The 19881-nt window shown below is 34.3% G+C and overlaps 2 protein-coding genes across 3 annotated transcripts; both read right to left on the bottom strand.

The window, feature by feature from the left end:
- LOC109718958 (BTB/POZ domain-containing protein At3g05675) lies at positions 9435–13485 on the bottom strand. 2 transcript variants are annotated; one of them, XM_020245465.1, is made up of 3 exons: positions 13290–13485; positions 11144–11449; positions 9435–10899 (listed from the first exon to the last, which is right to left on the bottom strand). In XM_020245465.1, the coding sequence occupies exons 1-3, from the start codon at positions 13344–13346 to the stop codon at positions 9919–9921; spliced, it is 1344 nt and encodes a 447-aa protein (XP_020101054.1). In that variant the 5' UTR covers positions 13347–13485; the 3' UTR covers positions 9435–9918. The 2 variants fall into 2 exon arrangements, with proteins under 2 accessions (XP_020101054.1, XP_020101053.1); XM_020245464.1 differs by having other exon boundaries at positions 11144–11458; positions 13290–13484.
- LOC109718145 (protein GLUTAMINE DUMPER 5-like) lies at positions 17287–18506 on the bottom strand. Its single transcript, XM_020244172.1, has one exon. It carries the CDS (start codon positions 17969–17971, stop codon positions 17525–17527), a length of 447 nt encoding a protein of 148 aa, XP_020099761.1. The 5' UTR covers positions 17972–18506; the 3' UTR covers positions 17287–17524.

The following is a 19881-nucleotide window of genomic DNA, read 5'->3' as shown; positions in this document are numbered from 1 at the left end:
AATGTTATTTACGCTGGTGATTCCGAGAGCTGCGTTGTACTAATTGCAGTTGTAAATTTATAGAGGACGCTCGCGCGCTAAACACTAAGGACATGTATATATGACTGTAGAAAATTCGGCGTAAAACAGAGATAAATATATAGCTCAGAAACACACAATCGAATGTATAGTGTCATATATAAACTTTGAGATTTTTCTTCTAGAATTGACTTCTACAATGTGTATATGATGGATTATGCACGAATCATTATAATCAATGACTATACACCCAATGAAGCTATTAATAAATCTTATTATCTTAATGTCACTAATGGACGTAGAGCAGAAAGAGTAGGGCGATATAAGTTTCATATATAAAAATATCTTCAAACGAAGATATACATAAGAAGTTGTCTAATTTCCCTATATTATTTTGTAGCTGTGGGCGATATAAAATAGGGTGATACTAAAATAGTCACGAAAAGAATATTTATACTTAAAAGTCATAATATATAGATTGACTGCATCTTCTTAGTGAAACCTCCTTAAGTAGAAGACCTGAAATTTCATACTATGTCTTTACAGACTTAGATTGTCTATTAATTTAAAACAGGTTAAAAATTAAAATATTTTTTAAAGCTGTCATATTATATAGTAAAGATAAGTTACGATAACGCGACAAATATAATTTTCTAGGCAAAGCACTTTAATAAGTAGGATAACAATGAAACAGAAAGCCAACATCCAATAGTACTATATGTAAAGTTTTAATTAACATAGAATAATTAAAATTTATGTATAATAACTATTATAACTTTATTAAGGAAAATTTATGAGATCGCCTAATATCACTACGATATCTAACACAACGTTAATTTATTTAATTTTAGCGTAGTTTGATTTTATGCATTGAACATAGAGAGAAATAATGGCCACAATTCGTCAGCCTCGCAACTAGTTGATATTATAAGATATATTCTACTAACAATTAATTAACTGTACGCTGTTGATGAATCAATTAAGTATGTAATATTAGTAAATAAGTCTAATATTAGTTAATATCCAATTACATTAGAAAATTTATACAGACAACTATATTCAATTTACTAAAAGAAAGAACTTCAAAACCCAGAACAACCAATCTATGTGACTCAGCGTATGCTTTGAGTCGAACTGATGAATACCAGACGTGGTACATTAAATAGATGAAATTGACTGAGTGGATTAACAAAGTGTATAATATAAAGGTTGACATTGAGTGGCCCGTGATCTGAGTCGCTTTCGGCTCGTACTTATTTCTCTGTACTTCTGAGAGGACTATAACGTTGGTGATGTTAAAGAGTGTATGCGAAAGATGTCATCACGTCTCATCAAATTGTACAGATATGCCGGAAAGTGGTTTAAATATTCATGTTACAGAGTATGATAAATTAAAAAACACACTGAGAATTTACACATTAAGGTTACTTAATATATGAAAACCACCTATTCGAATCATAGACTTAGAATATTTGATATCAGTATTATAAAACTCGACATGATTGTTATGTGCTCACTTGCGATACACTATAAACACATAGGTTACTCAAAGTAGAGTGATAAACCCAGCAGAGTACATAACTTATGAGTATCTTTGCACTATCAATATAAAGTAGCGTTCAACGTAGTTAGTAACCTAAAATATAATGACAAATAGCTTAATCACAAAAAATAGGTTAATTTTGAAAGCTTTTTAAATAATAGACATAATAATGCCTGCGAAAATTATGAATTCAGCGAGAGAATGTCCAGATAGGCAGATTCAAATTAAGAGTTACTAATGCAATTCTTGATTCAACACTCATAAAAAATAGACAACTTCTTTCCCCATGAACGTGAGACCAAAGTATATAGATGAGTGTTACAAATAATTGGAAAGAACAGTGATCTATGATAGTTTACGTATCTAAGGCAGTATCCTTATGACACTTTTATCATCATAGACATCAATGGTGCTGCACTCTAGTATCGTCATTATAAGTAACTAATGAGTAACTACTCTCTATATCATGTAATATGGTAGATATGATATCATCATGTCAATCATCACACGACTAGTGTATTGTAGGAATGTTCATAAGTTATTGGACACAACCTTTCATGAGAATATAGGTATTACCTGATACATGTATCAGCATCTAGTAGTTCCTTATAGTAATTAGGCACAATATCTCAATTATGGGAACTCATATGCTGATATAAACATCAAATCCTAATGCTTGTGGGCTAAATGCTACCAACAATCAGATTTTCTACGAACATAGATTAGGTATGTATTAAACTACTTTTAAATTGCAACGAGAGTAAAATACTCAAAATCTATTGCCACAATTAACGAAATAATCCGAAGCAATATTAATTACTACACGGGTTATAGATACACATCTAAATATTTAGTGTATAATTCAATTACCTATAAATTAGATGATGCTCTACAGTTATAGAAGACCCATAAAGCTCAGAGTCAGAACGCTACTCTCATGGCCAACTATATATTTAAGTCGCTTTGTTAGATAGGAAAATTTATGAGATGACACATGAATAAGCTATCTATGTAATTACCCTGTACACTTTGCACTATTTGATTGACTAACCCATGGATTCGTCTACCACAAATATAAGTTTATCCCGCATCAAATAATAACGAAATAATTCCGACAAGTTTAGATTAAGCTCTTTCGTTTACATTACTGAAGTAACCACATACGCATATACTAATCACTTGATATACTGTTACAATTGTAAAGCTTGGATAGGCGTTACTTCGAAATATGCATTATACAACGAATCTACCTAAAATAGCTGCTGAAATGAGCTATATATGGCACGATCGCTGCAAAGTTGGTAATTTAAAGTCATAGCTGTTGTCCGTATCGGCGGACAATGCAGAATCGAGAGTATGTATGAATGACATAATTTTTGAATAATGATATGGTCGAAGATTGCCATAATCTATCAATGTAATAATAGAGTAGAATCCTAAGTTTCTTAGTCAACATAAGTTTTATATTAATAAGAATATTAGTAGGAGAGCTGATTCGATGAGAAACGGAACGTGACGGTAAAGAACTATTAGGATGAAACTTACTAAACGTTAAGGAAGCGTGATACATCCAACCTCTTTATGTTCAAGGGCTTGATGGATTAGTTACGATTCTATGAGAGCAAGACGACCTTTATAGCTTAAATACAATAATAGACTGATAAGAGATGATAAGACCTATCACTTCTCCTTGGAAACGAGCTAGTAGGACCGCTCCTCTTTAGGGCCTGGCGTTTCTCTATTTTGGCTTCTGCAGGAGGAGAAACCATGCCATATTTTGGCTTGGTTCACGCTTCGCGAACAGTAACCATGCATTGGTCCTTGCAGTCGGTCGGTCCTGCACCTCCATAGGGCAGGTTAGTTAGTTTGGTCCACAGACAGAATCGGCCAAGAGTAATCCGTTCGCATCTCTCATTTTCCGCACTGCAATCACGCTCTCTTCACATCACTCTTATATCTATTCAAATGTTCTTACGACGAATTTGAGTATAATACCGAGGTCGTAATATATGTGTAAGAGAACTATCGAACCTCTTTTTAGAAGAGGAGAGGAGTAATGAGAAATCTACCAGAGAAGAAAGACGAGTAGGGAGGTGTAGGTGTTGTCGATGTGTATTGAGAAAGCTGAGTGAATTTGCTGGTCGATGGGGATGAATTAGGTCGTGGTCTACTGCATATAAAACACGCAACACACGAGAAAATACATGTTTCCCACAATTTCGAGAGGGGAGGTATTGTGATTAACATAACTGAATTCATCAATTGTTGAGTAATAGTACACATACACATTTACATAGAAGTGAATAATATTGGAAGATCAGACACAGGGTATGTGTTGTCGTGTAGTACTAGTAGTGTATGGTCATGTGTGCCAGTGTGTTAGAAGATGAGACGTAGAAAGAGACGACGAGAGAGAGAGAGAGGAAGCAAAAGACTAGGAGAAGCGATTAGATAGTAATTGGAACACAAGAACCGTGAGAAAGCGTAGCATATGAATGGGAAAAGTACCTTCTTCATGTGGTATATATTACCTATATTTTTGAGAAAGGAGAATAAAAAATGGTATTGATAAATTGTGAGGATAGATGATATATCGGGTGTGAAAGATGAGGCACGACTACAGCTTTTTGTTTATCTTTAGATTATCGATGTTTTTCTGCGGATTAAGATGTCTTATAGAGACCCTCCGTTCATTGAACTTTCCTGCTACTGTCATTGCTTTTCTTATTGTAGATTGTTTGTTAATAGGAGACCTTGAAATAGGATGAGATTTTTTATTTCAGAGAGCATGGACCATATTTATTCCTCGTCACTATGCTTAATTAGCCTTCTTCTGACACTGCACAGTCATTGAATTGTCAATGCGTTGGATTAATTATAGTATTATTTATCTTATACCACTTTAATATATTATTATTTAAAGCACTCTGACTATCTTGCTTATTCGAGTTAGACGAGATTTGCGAATGAGTATGTAGGAACGATTGTTCGTGCTAAACATCGTGTAAATACAATGTAAAGAGAATAATCTAATTATAATCCAATATCATAGTGCACGATATATATAGATGAAGATCAAAATTGTCACGAGTCTCCAAATATAGCTGTACAAGTGTGACGATGATTAAATCAAACAAATTATAAAGTTTAAGATAGTAAATTAAAAATTTTAAAAAGTTGGCAGTCGATTTAAGGATGGTGCCTAAATATCCCAGCAATTCTTTATCGTTGTTTTATTATATACTATTATATAGATATATATTACTTATATAATATAATATAATATCTAATAATTGTCGTCAATTTGGAAGCTCTATCATCGAAAACAACTCGAGAGTAAACAGGCTCGTTTACTCTCGAGAGTATTCTAGCTCAACTCTATATATATATATATATATAGAGAGAGAGAGAGAGAGAGAGAGAGAGAGAGAGAGAGAGAGAGAGAGTACGTACGTCTCCTATACTTTCGAAAGTACGGAGGTCTCCGTGCTCTAAATTTCATAATTTTTTGACATCGTTTACTAAGTGATCAAAGAGTCTCAAAAATGACTATTTTAACGGCTGATGTGGCATGTTTTAAAGTTCAACGGTGTAGAAAAATCCAAGTTATATGAAATTTTAATAAAAAATTCTACTTAACATCAAGAGTAAGAACAATACTTCCAATTTGAAATTTGAGTTTATTATCACTATTTTTTATGAGATTTTTATTTTCAGCCATTCATTTTGAGCCAACTTATTCACTAGGCAAATAAAGTTGAAAAATTATGAAATTTGGTTTCTAAATAGTTTCAATAATATAGATCATGTCTAACGGAGCCGATCGCTGAATCGGATGCTCCATCATCGAAAACAACTTATAAATACGAAGGCCTCCGTACTTTCGAAAACATAAGAACCTATCTCTCTCCCTCTCTCTTTCTCTCTCTCTCTATATATATATATAAAATTGAGCTCCTATGCTTTTATAGAAGTCATGAGCACATTTAATAACAAAAATGACATGATAGGACAATTATCGTATAAATTAGTTTCTAAAATATTTTTAAAGTCAAATTATAAAATTTTAGATATAATTAATGAGTTGGTTTGATGATGTGGTGTTTTTGTATTTATTGGATGTGTGATAAGGTTCATATGATTAGTCACATTTTTTTCCTTTTCATACATTAGCTATTTTATTTCCACTTAATGTCTCTTTTTTTTTTTGATGTAAACTCTTTGGAGAGGCATATTTTTACGGTTGGTAGACACGTGAAACTCAGCTAACCAACATTGAAAGGAAAGTTTTACATATAAACCCCTGAAAGATTATTATTTACATAGAAGCACTCTAATAAAATGAGATTTTATATATGCATATCCCAATTGTTGTGTTTGTGGGATTTAGTCTCACATGAAATAATCATCGCACCTATATAAGTCTAAAACACAAGTACTTTGTTAAATTTATTTGCTTAAGCTTTTAAATTAGATTATATATATATATAGAGAGAGAGAGAGAGTAGAGCTCCTGTGCTTTTAAATTTAAATAGTTGTTGCCAACAATAATTATATATATATTTTTTATTTTATAAAATTTATATATAGNGAGCTCCTATTCTAACTTAAATTTAAATAGTTGTTGGCAATAATAATTATATAGTTCTATTTTTTTATTTTATAAAAATTTATATATAGTATAGATATAAATATATATTAAATATTTTTTATATTTTTTTAATTCTGACAAATTCAAAATTTAAATATATATTTTCAACTAAAGGAATCAAAATTAAAAAGTTAATATAACAATAAAATATTAGTAGATAGAATAGAGATAATATATAAATATTATCTTTAAAAAAAAGATATTGAATGATAAAAATATTTGATAAAAAAATAAAATATTAATAGTTGGAGAAAAAAAGAGGAACTTAAAGTTTGTTTCATTAAGTTATTTATTTTACGCACGAAAAAAGAGAAAGTTTGAAATGGATCTTTCGACATACCGAAATTTGAAATACGTGCTTTTATATATAGCATAGATATATATAACATTGTTGGTTTGTAAATTTTGCATGTTCTTGTTGGAGCTATAAATCGTACTTGCAATTTTAACCAGTACTTGTATAAGAAGCACTTATTTATTTAATTTTTTTTGATATCTTTTGGTTTTTTCCCCTTTAATTTTTCTCATTGTATGGAACTAGGAAAATTAAGCAGGGATCATGAGGGTAATGTAAAGCAATCCATGACAATTATAAAAGGGGAGTGGGGATGTTAATGGGTACGGATACCCGAAAATTTTATCCGAATCCAAATTCGAACGGGACAAGTTTATTCGATACTGAGTGAATATGATTTCGGATACAAATATAAAAAATAAAAACCGAATGGATTTGAATTCAGGTATGAATTTTATTTGTACCAAACCAGCATCGAACCTGACTCGAACTTGAATTGATTTTATATTATATAATATATATACATAAACATTTGGTGTTATATTTGAATTTGTATTTTAAAAATTTAGATTATACTATAATATATTTTGAAATATAGTGAAAAAAATATAATTATTTCGGGTTCGAAGTTTTAGGTTCAGGTATGGATTTGGATATGGATTTTCAAAATTCTTTCAAGTTTCAGGTTTGGTTGCCGGGTTCAAATTCGGATTTTCAAAAATCCACCCAAATTCCGACCCGTTGACATTCCTAAACAGAGAGAGAATGTAAAAAGCTCACCCTCAACTAATTATTCTTTATTATAAGTTAATTTTATAAATTAAGTTAAAATTTTTGTTCTATCTAACAATGATTATCTTAAATTTTACTATTCAAATGCCTTTTTTAGCTGATAAAACTGTGAATAAGAGTAACTAAAATTTTAAAGCAAAAATATTTTGCCTAATAAATAAGCATTAAATTAGTAATAAAATCATAATTTAATAAGCTAATTGATTAGTTAAGTATGAAAATTGTACAAGAGAATGAAGAAGCACATTAATTAGTTAATTAACTATAAAAATAATTTAATATTTTACTTTATTAAGTATTTAATTATCTAATCATAGATTACTAAAAACATTAATTATTTAATTTAGCTAGTTGATTATGCATTGAAAATAATTGCTCAACTAGTTAATTAAATATTTATTAATTTAATAAGTTAACCGATTAATTAAGTAGTAAATTAGTAAATAAGTTATTATATAATACATTAAATAGAAATATTTTATAAGACTAATTACTAATTTATAAAAAGGAAAAACTTCAAATACCCCCCTTATGGTCTCACTCTTTCTCACTTTAGTACCCTGTGGTTTAAAGTGTATTAAGTTAGTATTCTGTGGTTTCGCACTTTCTCACTTTAATACCTTGTGATTTAAAGTGTATCAAATTATTTGCACTTTCTCACTTTAGTACTAAGTGGTTTAATATTTCATTAAGAGAAAAATAAAACCACAGGATACTAGCTTGGTACAAAAATAAAACCACATGGTACTAACTTGATACAGAAATAAAACCACAGAGTACTAACTTGATACACTTTAAACCACAAGGTACTAAAGTGAGAAAGTGCAAAACCACAGGGTACTAACTTGGTACACTTTAAACCACTTGGTACTAAAATGAAAAAGTGTGAAATCCCTTATAAAAATGACAATTCTTTCCCCAAAATGAGAAAAAGTTTGGAGGGTCTAATTGAAAATAGTTTAGAGTTGAGGGGGTTTCCATGCATTTTTATCAAGACATAATGTGTGCACTTAGTAAGGTATATGACTATGAACCTTCTCTAATTTGTTTGGTATATATACATCACATAATGTGGATGGTTAATTATTGCACAACTTTTGAAGTAAAATGAAGCACACATAGTTCATGCACCAACTCAATAATGGAACCCATATGAAAAACATAAATCTAATTTTTGGTGGGTAAATTACACCAATATTTTATTTGATTTAAATCTTTTTAAAGCAACTAATAAAATATAATCATGATTAACTTCGCATAATTAACGTCTCTAATTATTTTCCGTTACATAATTTAAGAGCCCTCAGATGAATAGAGAGTCAGAAGCTATTCATCCAACTAATATATTTAAGTGCTTTTAGATAAAAATTTAGATAAAAACATATGTAACTTACCTGTAACTTTGCACTATTTAGATTTGACTACCCATGTTTTCAAAATTTTAATTTTACCACAAAATTTAAGCTAATTACTTACTTAATTGAACTTATAGTTCTGAAAATCGCATGAAAATACTAACTAAATCTGTAAAGATATATGGCACATTTAAATTTTAAAGTCATAGTGTTGTTGATCGGCTCAAATCAAATAAATTTGAAATCAAAATTTTGAAAGAATGGTAAGCCAGATCCAAATGATCCATGGTTCAGATAAGTTTCATATGTTTTTATCTAAAATTTATTATTCTGAAAACAAAAGGTTCAAAAATTAGGATTGAAAACACTAATTAGAGGAAGGAATTCCAAACCCTCTTATGTTCAAGGGCTATATAGACATCTAAACAAGATTATTAGTAAAAAATAAATAAAAGGATAAACATTTCCCTTGGAAACATTAGTAGCTCTTTAGGGGGTGTTTGGTTCTCAGGAGGAGAAAACAGTTTTTTGGCTTGGAAAAGTATGTTTCGTTCGTTTGGTTCCAGGAAAAGTAGTTTTCCAAGAAGAAGAGTTTCTTCCAGATTTTATGAAAAAAGTCTTCTTTTCATTTTCCGGATTTGTAATCGGGAAAATGAAAACTACGGAAAAGGTATTCTCCATGTAAAGCTTTTTTTGCCGGAAAGTAGTTTTCCACGATTTTCCGAGAAACCAAACACCCCCTTAGTGAGAAATTCATATGAGCATTGAAGAACACAAACATTTACAGAGAAAATTTTGAAGAAGACAACAGGTATGCATGTACAAAGGCACAATCTCATACAAACATACTGAAATAAGAATTGAGCATAGAAGATCATGAAGCCTTTTCCTGCATGTTGGAATATGTTATCTAGTAAAAAAAAAAAAAATGTGTAATGTGGGGATTTTCTCTTGTAATTGCAATGTAGTTGGTTTTACCTGAGATCACGAGTTTTCGGGATAATGAGTTAAGAGACCTCCGCATCAACTTCTCACCGCATGCTTCCTATCGAGATTGCGGTGCAGCGGACCTTGAATCATGATTTTTCGCGATAATACATTCCACTTGCGTGGTAGCCTTGTACACTGATGCAATTGTCGGCATCTTTTCATGCTCCCACCCCATTAATCCATCGCCACTTGCTTTCGTTGGCGATTGCGATGTAGAGGATCGATTTCGTGTTCCGAGAAAATGTAGAGATCTTATCCAAACAAGCCGTGAGAGTCAGTCACTATTCATGCCTTCCAGAAAAGCCAATCTCCTCTTAGCAACCTTCGAGCGATAACACCATACCTCAAAAGCCTCTGTCAAGTCTGGATACCGAACATGCTTCGATCGCAGCCATTCTGCCAGGATCTCGGCCTGGTGATCTGACGGCAGTGTCAGCACGATTGAGACGAGTGCGGACTCCAGCCCCTGCCAAATATCACTGTCCAAATTGGCTTTCTTTGCGTCGTCACCTTCTGTATCGACTTGCTCGAGCATCGGCATCGTTCTCCGTACAAACGGAAGCCAAGTATTCACCAAATTAAGTCTCTTTGCTGTCGGAAGTACAACATTCCCGAATCCAATAGCCTCGAGGACTTTGGACGTTATTTCGACCACTTTCAATCTTGTCTCTACATCATCGCAATCCGTGCTCAATTGATCGGCAACTGTAGAAATACTCGAAGATGCATTTACCCAATAGTGAACCAAATCCCTCATCATTTCCATCTTGCTTAAGATTTGGCACGTCCACAAAATATCGAACAAAAAATTTCGCAAATCAGTTTTTGTGTTCTCATCCAAAACTGTGGCAGATTTTGTTACCAGAGATTTGACAAAGTTATCAAATTTAGTCAGCAGATTTTTCACACAATTCTTTACTTCAAATTTTATGATGTCGGCGTCGGAGGTTAAAAATAGGGAATCATCTTCATCATCCTCGGTGAGCATATATTCGAGCTGATCCTGGGCGGAACACTTCATCTCGCGCATCAACGGCGGGGGTGACGATGTGGCGAACCTGAACGCCAAGACGAAGATTTGAATGACGGCCTTCGAGTTGACCGGACGGAGCCGATCAAGGACGTGTTCGTAATGCGGACCGAGGTGAGGGATGGTTTTTAATATCTCTTCTTCCTCGCCTTCTTCCCAGGGCACGGATTCCAAGTAGCCGACACAGTCGCGAGCCAACTTAGGGCAACCCAAGTGGACCACCACCTGCAGCATGGACGCGAGTTGGGAATTCAGGTTATATTCAGCATGGTTGAAAAGTTTTCATGAATTTAGGACAAGAAAACAAAACAAAATTAGTTCAGTTTATCTGACAAAGGAAAAAGTTAAAATTAGAGAAATTATTCCTATAACGATAAATAATCAAAAGATTGTTGAATTAATGATGTTTCTCAATGTTAATACCTACCAAAAACTAGTCAACCAATTGAAAGTTCGCGATTTATATTACCTGGAGAATGCCAAGCGTATTTCTCACACCGTGCCAAGTGTACGGCTTGGAAACATAGAAAAGGCGGAGGACGGCAACGTGAGAGTTGAAGTCGGATTCTTCGCAGTATACTTCGACGCAGTACCGGGAATCGAGGATCTGGCATGTGGGCCAGTCGTCAGATAGGCGTTCTGCAAAGTACTTGCAATTTTCGATGAGGATTTGGGAGTGGCAGTAGAACCAACTGTCACGGCCTTCATGAGTCCGCACTCGCACTACGACATCACTAGTTGATCGGTCTCCAATCTTCATCGGAATTTGCGGTATCTGTTTGTTCTACAAATTTTCCCGAAAAGGATATGGAAATAATCAGGGAGTTCACCATGTTGATATAATATACAAAAATTGCAAAGGACATATAAACTAGCTTCTAGCCTCATATATTCCATGACAATCAAATTTGTACAATTTGCTAGCTTAGATGGTTCAGCAAAAGTGTTACACATCTGAAAAAATTGTCGAACAAATTACTTTTTGCTGAAATCAATGTTCAGAGCACATTGGAGTCAAAGCAAGGATTTAAGTGCCGTGGCACGGAGTCGTGCTGGAAACTTGCCGGCACGGTATGGCACGGCGCGTAGCAAGCCGTGCCGATGCATGCCGGTCAAAAAAATTCTTGTGTGCCGACACATAATAGCATGAAATATTTATTTTCTTTAACAACAAAATATTCTAACTATTTATTATGTCTTTTTATCACATCTTTTGAACTTTATTGAGGAAATTACTTAATAATTTAAAGAATAGAGGGTTTTGAGCTGTGCCATCGGCACGAGGTCTGTATCGTGCCGGTGTCTTGTTGGCACGGTACGGCACGGTGGATACGGCCCGTGCTAACGGACACTTAAAACCTTGAGTCCAAGGCTTCTGCAGACATTAATGTTTCGAGAAAACTTAAAACAGCAAAATTTTATCATGTAAGATGTGTCTTTTATAACGTAATAACATAAACATCTATTCGCACGAAACACAATGAATAAGCAGGCGTATACAAACCATGAGTTGATTAATCTGTACTCAACTACGGTGCGAGTTAGCTGTACATTCTAAAGCATGCATCCAAGTTTCAAAAATTGAATTTAATGTGTTTTCATTCTCTATCAGAAAGAACTCTTCGTCAGTCCCAAAAAAAGGCACCTGCACGCTAAGTATAAGATCGTTTACAATACCATGAGACAAGTTTATCAATTATTTACTACTTCACCAGTGTTTAAAAGCTCGGGGAATCGACTTGAAAAGCCAGCTCAAATGTAAAACTCAGCTGAGCCACCAGATTAGAATGAAAACTTATGTAGTCGACTACGGTGCGAGTTAGCTGTACATTCTAAAGCATGCGTCCAAGTTCAACAAAAAATTGAATTTAATGTGTTTTCATTTCTCTATGGTCGAAAGAACTCTTCGTTAGTCCAAAAAAAAAGCACCTGCACGCTAAGTATAAGATTGTTTATGATACCGTGAGACAAGTTTATCAATTATTCGCTACTTCACCGGTGTTCAAAAGCTCGGCGAGTCGACTTGATTGAAACCTCTGAAAACTTGATTGACTCGGACCTGCAGAACTAGTTTTGTGTTCGAAACTCACTGAACTTTTGGCTAAAAAAAATATCTTTCCTTGGCCTACTTTTGAGTCGAGTTTTCGAGTATTTTGTTAACACCAATTTGTGATTCCTGTGACCTTACAAACATCAGAAACTATAAAGAACGAGGCAAAATCGTAGAGTAAATTGATAAATTCCAATCAAATTTCTCAAAAATATACTAAATTACAGCTCCATGAGATCAAAATTAAACTTCATATAGCGGATCATAATCATAAGGACATATCAACCTGAAAAACATCAAATTAACCCGAAATTTATGATTAATTACTACATCTGAGTCGGATGCATAGCATGTACAATCATACCTTGCGCTTCAATCACCATTGTTTTAAGGATTATTTGAGCAAAATAAAGAAAAATTACAGAGGGGATTGAAAATTCCAATAAAATGCATAAAAAATATGACAAATTAACAGCATATCAACCAGAAAAACATCAAATTGATCCAAAATTTCCAATTACTACTACAACCGAGTTTTGGATTCATAGTGTATCGAGTATTTTACCTTCTTCTCCTCGGAGAAGGGGGGAGTGTCGGGGGCCGATTCCCGGGCGCTCGACATGGGCGAAGCAACACACGTCGCGGATGAATGGCGACGGAGAAACCCTAGTTACGCGTTCGAAACTACCATGAGGGGGAGAGAGAGGAAGAGGAAGCAGAACAGTAAGAAGAAGAGAGTCCCGTTGCTAGGGTTTTGATCGAAGAGAGAAGAAGGTGAAAATTTTACATGGGACCCCCTCAATTATAGGATATTTTTATCCAAGTCCCTTATTCGTTAATAAGTATTAAAATGACTATTAGATTCGGATGCCAAATTTTACCATAATAATTTGATACATCACAGGCGACAACCCAACACGCCGTTCGCAGGCCAGCTCGTATTCTACTCGAAATAAGCTCGAGACTGATCATTCGTTTAATAAATAAATCAAATACGAGCAAAATTTTTTGGCTCGAATTCTTATCGAGCTGAACATGAGAGAGCTGACCCCAGCTCTCTCGTGTTCGGCTCGATATAGATCAAATACTATATCTAGTACAAATTTTTACTATTTAAATTTTAAGTCGGCCCAAATGAAAAAAATCTATATTTTATAAATTTCAATTACTAAATTAAGATTTTGATTTTCTATTTGTTTTCTAACCTTTTATCCCGTAGTGAGGCTTACAATCTACTTTGTTGTTCGCGAGTTAGCTGTTTGATTTATTAATAAATGAGTTGTGCATCAACTAAATTTTCCAGCTTTAGAGAAGCAACTGTTGTATGTATCACATTAGTTTTATGATGAGCTATTAAAGATACAAATTATAGAAGGGAAAACTTCAAATATCCTCTTGTGGTTTTATTTTTTCTCACTTTAGTACCTTATGATTTAAAGTGTATCAAATTAGTACCCTGTGGTTTTGCACTTTTTCACTTTAGTACCCTGTAGTTTAAAGTGTATCAAGTTAGTACCCTGTGGTTTCACACTTTATCACTTTAGTACTCTGTGGTTTCGCACTTCATTATTTTAGTAACCTTTGGTTTCGCACTTTATCACTTTAGTACCATGTGGTTTAAAAACCACAGGGTACTAATTTGATACAAAAATAAAACCACAGCGTACTAACTTGATACAAAAATAAAACCATATAGTACTAACTTGATACATTTTAAACTATAGGGTACTAAAGTGATAAAGTGAGAAACCACATGATAGTAACTTGATATATTTTAAACCATAGGATACTAAAATGAAAAAGTACGAAATCACATGAGGGTTTTTGAAGTTTTCCCATTATATAATTACGTGTGAGGGTATATTTGTTACAAGGAGGGTGAAATTTTTAATTTTTTTTTTTTTTCACCCACTATTAGACAGGGGTGTAAACGAGCCGAAGACAAGGGAGCTGGGGTTGGCTCGTGTTCGGCTCGTTTATTAATATTCGTTTATTAAATGAGCCAAACACGAGCTGGCTCGTTAAAGTATCGAGCCAAAAAATTCAGCTCGTGTTCGGCTCGTTTATTTAACGAGCCGAACACAGAGCTGGCTAACAAACAATAAATTAAAAATATATTAGATTAAATATATATAAAAAATAAACTTATAAAATTTTATTCATTAGACTTTGATCTAATAGTTAAAACTTTTACATATAAATAAATCTTTTTATAATTAAGCTTACATTTCTTATTTATTATTTTTCTAAAATTAAATAATAAAATATTATATTATATATATTATATATTTATATATAAAATATAAATTAAATAAATTATTATAAATATAAAATTATGTATTCTAGCTGTTATCGAACGAACACGACGAGCTGACCCTTAGCTCGTGTTCGTTCGTTTTATTAAACGAGCTGAAAATTTCAGCCGTGTTCAACTCATTTAGAAAACGAGCGATTCGACCATCTAGCTTATTTCGACCGAAACAATGAAACTGGCTCGGCAACAGGGCAGCTGGATTGCCACCCTTACTATTAGTTATACTTCTGTATACAGAATGTAAGGAGAGAGAAAGTGAATAAGGAGAAAATTGGGAGGGTGAAAGTCTACAATTTACGTGGCAATTTATTTAGTTAATGCCATTATGTTTTATGAAATATACAATGATTACCCAATTTAACATTGAATTCATCTATTACCCAATTCAATTTTAAATTTCAGATTGATCCATTTCAAAGTAAATCATTTAAAACCCTATCTCACAGATACCTTCCTCTCTCCTTACTTCATCACTCTCCTCTCTCATCGCCAAAATTCGTTTTCAAAATTTTACACGACTGTTCCGATTTCCATTCCAATCAGAGACCAAATATTTTTTGATAATTTATCTTTCCAATTTCTATTCTAATATCATTCAATTTTATTTTTTATTTCTATTCTAATCATGAACCAAACATATCTATCTAAGATTTTTAAAAAGAGTTTTGAAGGCCAATTCAGTATTCAAAACTAATTTACACCATAAATAGTTTGAATTATTTATATTTCAGAGCTGAATGAAATTAGAATTTGATTTTTATAAAATAAATAATAAATATCGTGATAAATGAATTTCTTTTCATAAAGTCCTTATTTCCAGCTTTTGTCCAAGACCTCCTATCAGGACCTCAAATTTCTATTATTTACAAAATACCACACACTAAATTTGAGCACTTTAAATACCACTTATGTGATTTGACACTTTCTCACTTTAGCATCCTATAATTTAAAGCTTATTAATTTAGTATTATGTGATTTCATTTTTTTCTTTTCGTCAGCTTCTCCGTTGAGATTTCGTTAATTATATACAAAATATTTCAAATATCCCATCTAGATTTATCAAATATTCATTTTAATACCTTTTAGTTTTAACTTTATTACAAGGAGGAAACCCTTTAGACCTTACTCGCAATGGTGGCAAAGTGTCCTGTCGACCAGTGACATGTTCAAGTGCGGTGTCTACTATAAGATTGGAGACGACGGTAGTGTGAATTTTTGGCTGGACAGATTGTATGGTCAAATTTCCCTTCGAACACGGTTCCCTCAAATTTACAATGCTGTAGTTTTTAAATATCGTCGGGTGCGTGATGTTTTCGGCACAAACGACTGGTTGTGGCATAAGATTTTACCCTAATTCCCATCCCGACCAGAAATCCATCCTGCAGCTGAAGGAGCTACTCTACACCACTGCCTTATCGGATAACGGCGATGAAGCTAGATGGAGATAGAATAGTTCAGATTTATTCGCAGTAAAATCAATGTACAACTTTTTGCAAGAGGGTGGAATAAAGGAGAAGAAGTTCACACAGTTGTGGAGAATCAAAGTTCTTTTGAAACTTAAAATTTTCGAATAGCTTGTCCTGTTGCAAAAGGTGCTTACCAAAAATAATCCTGTGAAAAGAGAATGGTCGGGGATGTAACTTGTTCTTTATTTGGAAGAACCGGAGACTATTGGCCATCTTTTCTTGAGCTGTTGCTACTCACGTGCACTATTGATGTGCTTATTGCCGAACAAACAGAGCCTAAACACTTGTGTGATGGTTGGTGATCTTTGGAAACTCTGCAGCTTTAAACGGAGAGTAGTAGGAAGAAAGGAGGCAGCGATCATAGTCGTTACTTGGTGGGTCATTTGGTTGGAGCGAAATATAAAAATTTTCAAAAGTAGAGAGCTCACTTTAAGACAGGTGTTGACTGATTTACGTTCGCATAAAATTTTGTGGAAGACTAACTGTGTTTAACTTTTTTTTTTCTTTTATTTTTTTTTTTTTTGTGGAAGTGCTATTGCGTCCCACAATTTGCTAATTCACCTTTTTAATAAATGAAGCGATAGCATGCTATTTTTCTCTCTCAAAAAACAAAAAACTTTGTTACCGATTTAACAAAAAAAAATCTGTTAAAAAAAAAAAAAACCACATGATACTAAAGTAAAAAAGTGCGAAATCATATAAGTGGTATTTGAAGTGGCTCTAAATTAATTGACATTATCAACTATCAATCATTAGTTGATTTGATTTTATTCGCTCAAAAATAATTAAAGTCATTAAATTTGATAAAATCATCAACAAATTACATAGAATTTTCAATCATTATCTTTTTAGCTAAAATCACCTAATTTTGAAAAAGAAACTATAAACGGACAAAGTTTCAATCAAGCAAACAAAAGTTAAAAGGGGCTCATTTAAAAAACCGGTATAGTTGAGGGGGGCCTCCGCACATTTTTTACGTTCCCTCTTTACCCCCCTCGCCTCGAGTCCCGTGCGGTAACCTCACTGCCCCTGTGAGGTAACCTCACCGCCCTCCTTATGATCACCGACCGTGCCCTCCGAAGCGGGCCCCTTATAAATACCCGCCTCCCTCGGCTTCGCGTCGACGGGGACGCCGAGGAACGAGGGCTCCTCCTCCCCGGCCATGACGATCACCACCACCCCTGACTTCGCGGCGGCGCCGGCGCCGCGGTGGTCGGCGCCGTCGTCGTCCCCGGCGGCGGCGGCGGGGGAGGGGGAGTCGAGGTCGCCGGAGAGCTTCCAGTAGGAGCAGGCGAGGAGGAGGAGGGCGAGGGCGATGACGCCGAGCATGGCGGCGATCCCGCCGAAGAGGTAGGGCACCGGCGACGAGCCCAGCGGCGGAGGCGGCCGGGGCGCCGCCCCGAGGGGCGCCGCCGCCGCCGCCGCCGCCGAGGGTGGGGGGAGGAGATCACCGAGGTACGGCCTCATCGATTGCTCCGATCGGTACGCCGTTCGATCTCCCCTCTTCTTAATTTTGCTGGGGTTTTGATCGATTGCTTGCTAGGGTTTGGAGATGAGAGAGAGAGTCTTAGAGAGAGAAATGAGGTGGTGAGTGGTGATGCGTTTAGAGAGAGAGTTTAGAGAGAGAGAGAGAGAAATGAGGTGGTGAGTGGTGATGCGTTTAGAGAGAGAGAGTTTAGAGAGAGGGGGTTTTAAAGAGAGAGAAAGGGGACACAGATAGAGTAGTGATGTACCTCTAGAGAGAGAGAGAGAGAGTTTTAGTGAGAGAAAGGAGACGTTTTAGAGAGAGAGAGAGAGGGGATGGAGGGAGAAGAGGAGGTGCTTGAGAAATGGTATGGTGAGTGCTAGGGTGTTAGAGATAGAGAGAGAGAGTGGGTTTTAGAGAGAGAGAAAGGGAACATATGTAGAGTAGTGATGTACCTCTAGAGAGAAAGGCTTTTAGTGAGAGAAAGGAAACGTTTTAGAGAGAGAGAGAGAGAGAGAGAGAGAGAGAGAGAGAGAGAGAGAGGGTATGGAGGGAGAAGAGGAGGTGAGGGGAGTGGGGTATTTATATTAAGGTTATGAAAAGTTGAAAACTACTACTATTTTGATCTTTTATCATATGAATACGAAATACGAATATGAATATGATACATGTCTACATGAGAGAGTTTAAGGGGCAAGTGTTTGGGTTCTTTAATTACGAAATTAACATAAATGGTTCCAGTAAGTAGCTTTTAGTAGTTAACTCTCCTTTTCAACTTTGCATTTTATATTATTGGCATTAGGTTAAAACAAATCGGTTGCGTCTATAATCAAGCTCAATTCGAAAGTTATTATATTATCTAATTAGACTAGAATTAATCTCGTTTTTAAATTAAAAAACTAATTAGAGATAAATTTTAATTAGATTAGAATAATAATTATAAATCGATTTGGTCTTATTTCTTACGTATCTATTAGGATTTTGAAATCCCTTATAAATATACGGACTATCTCTCATAATAGAGATAATATGAAAACCAAAAAAGAAACGTAGAAATCACTTCCTCCATTAACCCATTATTTTAGAAGGTCTAAAACGATGGATTGGAGATCGTGTTCATTTGTAATTCGATTCATCGCAAGTTTGGAGCGATAAAAGGCCTTCGTAGACGATCCGAGGATATGTGAATCAATTCCTACGATTTAGGTTCATCGCGTTCTAATGTAAATCGCTTTCGCAAAAAGATACGAATGAATACTTCCGCTACGTTCTACACATATTTTATAATGGTAAATAAAACAAGATGATTAAGAGCACTTCAGAAGAATTACTGTTTTGGCCAGTAATTCTTACCCTAGAGGGATATTTTCGAGGAAGGTGATCGAACTGTGCCCTGCACGTGCATATTTACGAAATTTCATCTCCGACTTTTTCGAATATTAATTGTAGATTGTTTAGAATAGGATTGAATTATAAAATCCATAGACAATACTCAAAACAAAAAAATGAAAAAACCTAACTAAAGAGTACACTAACTTATCCGACTTTTGAAGCCATGTAAGGCTTTCAAAGTTCTTATTTTATTATTTAAGTTTATACAATTCCAGTGTCAAAATTAGTATTTTATTTTTCTATCAGTATTTATTCGGTATAGTCCTACTAAAACCCACAATATATTAAAATTGCGATATTATTTTTTAAAAAAAATGCATAATTGTGTTTTGCCATAAATCACCAAAATTAATTGAATCACTAAGCATAAAAATTCCATGTATGACATGTGATTTTCATGCATTAATTTACCTTTGCACTTTGGCGAAGGGACACGAGGGAATTTCCTTTTTGGTCATCTATTTACACTCATGGTCTTGGTACCAAAGAATTAAATACTTCGTAACAAAAAGGAAAAAGG

This window comes from Ananas comosus, linkage group 12, assembly GCF_001540865.1.
Source record: "Ananas comosus cultivar F153 linkage group 12, ASM154086v1, whole genome shotgun sequence".
NCBI classification, from domain to species: domain Eukaryota; kingdom Viridiplantae; phylum Streptophyta; class Magnoliopsida; order Poales; family Bromeliaceae; genus Ananas; species Ananas comosus.
Note: the sequence above shows the minus strand (reverse complement) of the source record. Positions and strands in the feature narration are given on the sequence as shown.

Excerpts from the sequence above, each read along its gene's own strand:
- LOC109718958 (XM_020245464.1), bottom strand. The coding sequence starts at position 13,346 with ATGTCGAGCGCCCGGGAATCGGCCCCCGACACTCCCCCCTTCTCCGAG. Across the intron at positions 11,459-13,289 it reads CCTTCTCCGAGGAGAAGAAG|AACAAACAGATACCGCAAAT; the intron begins GTAAAATACTCG and ends GAAAATTTGTAG. Across the intron at positions 10,900-11,143 it reads ATACGCTTGGCATTCTCCAG|GTGGTGGTCCACTTGGGTTG; the intron begins GTAATATAAATC and ends TCCATGCTGCAG.
- LOC109718145 (XM_020244172.1), bottom strand. The coding sequence starts at position 17,971 with ATGAGGCCGTACCTCGGTGATCTCCTCCCCCCACCCTCGGCGGCGGCG.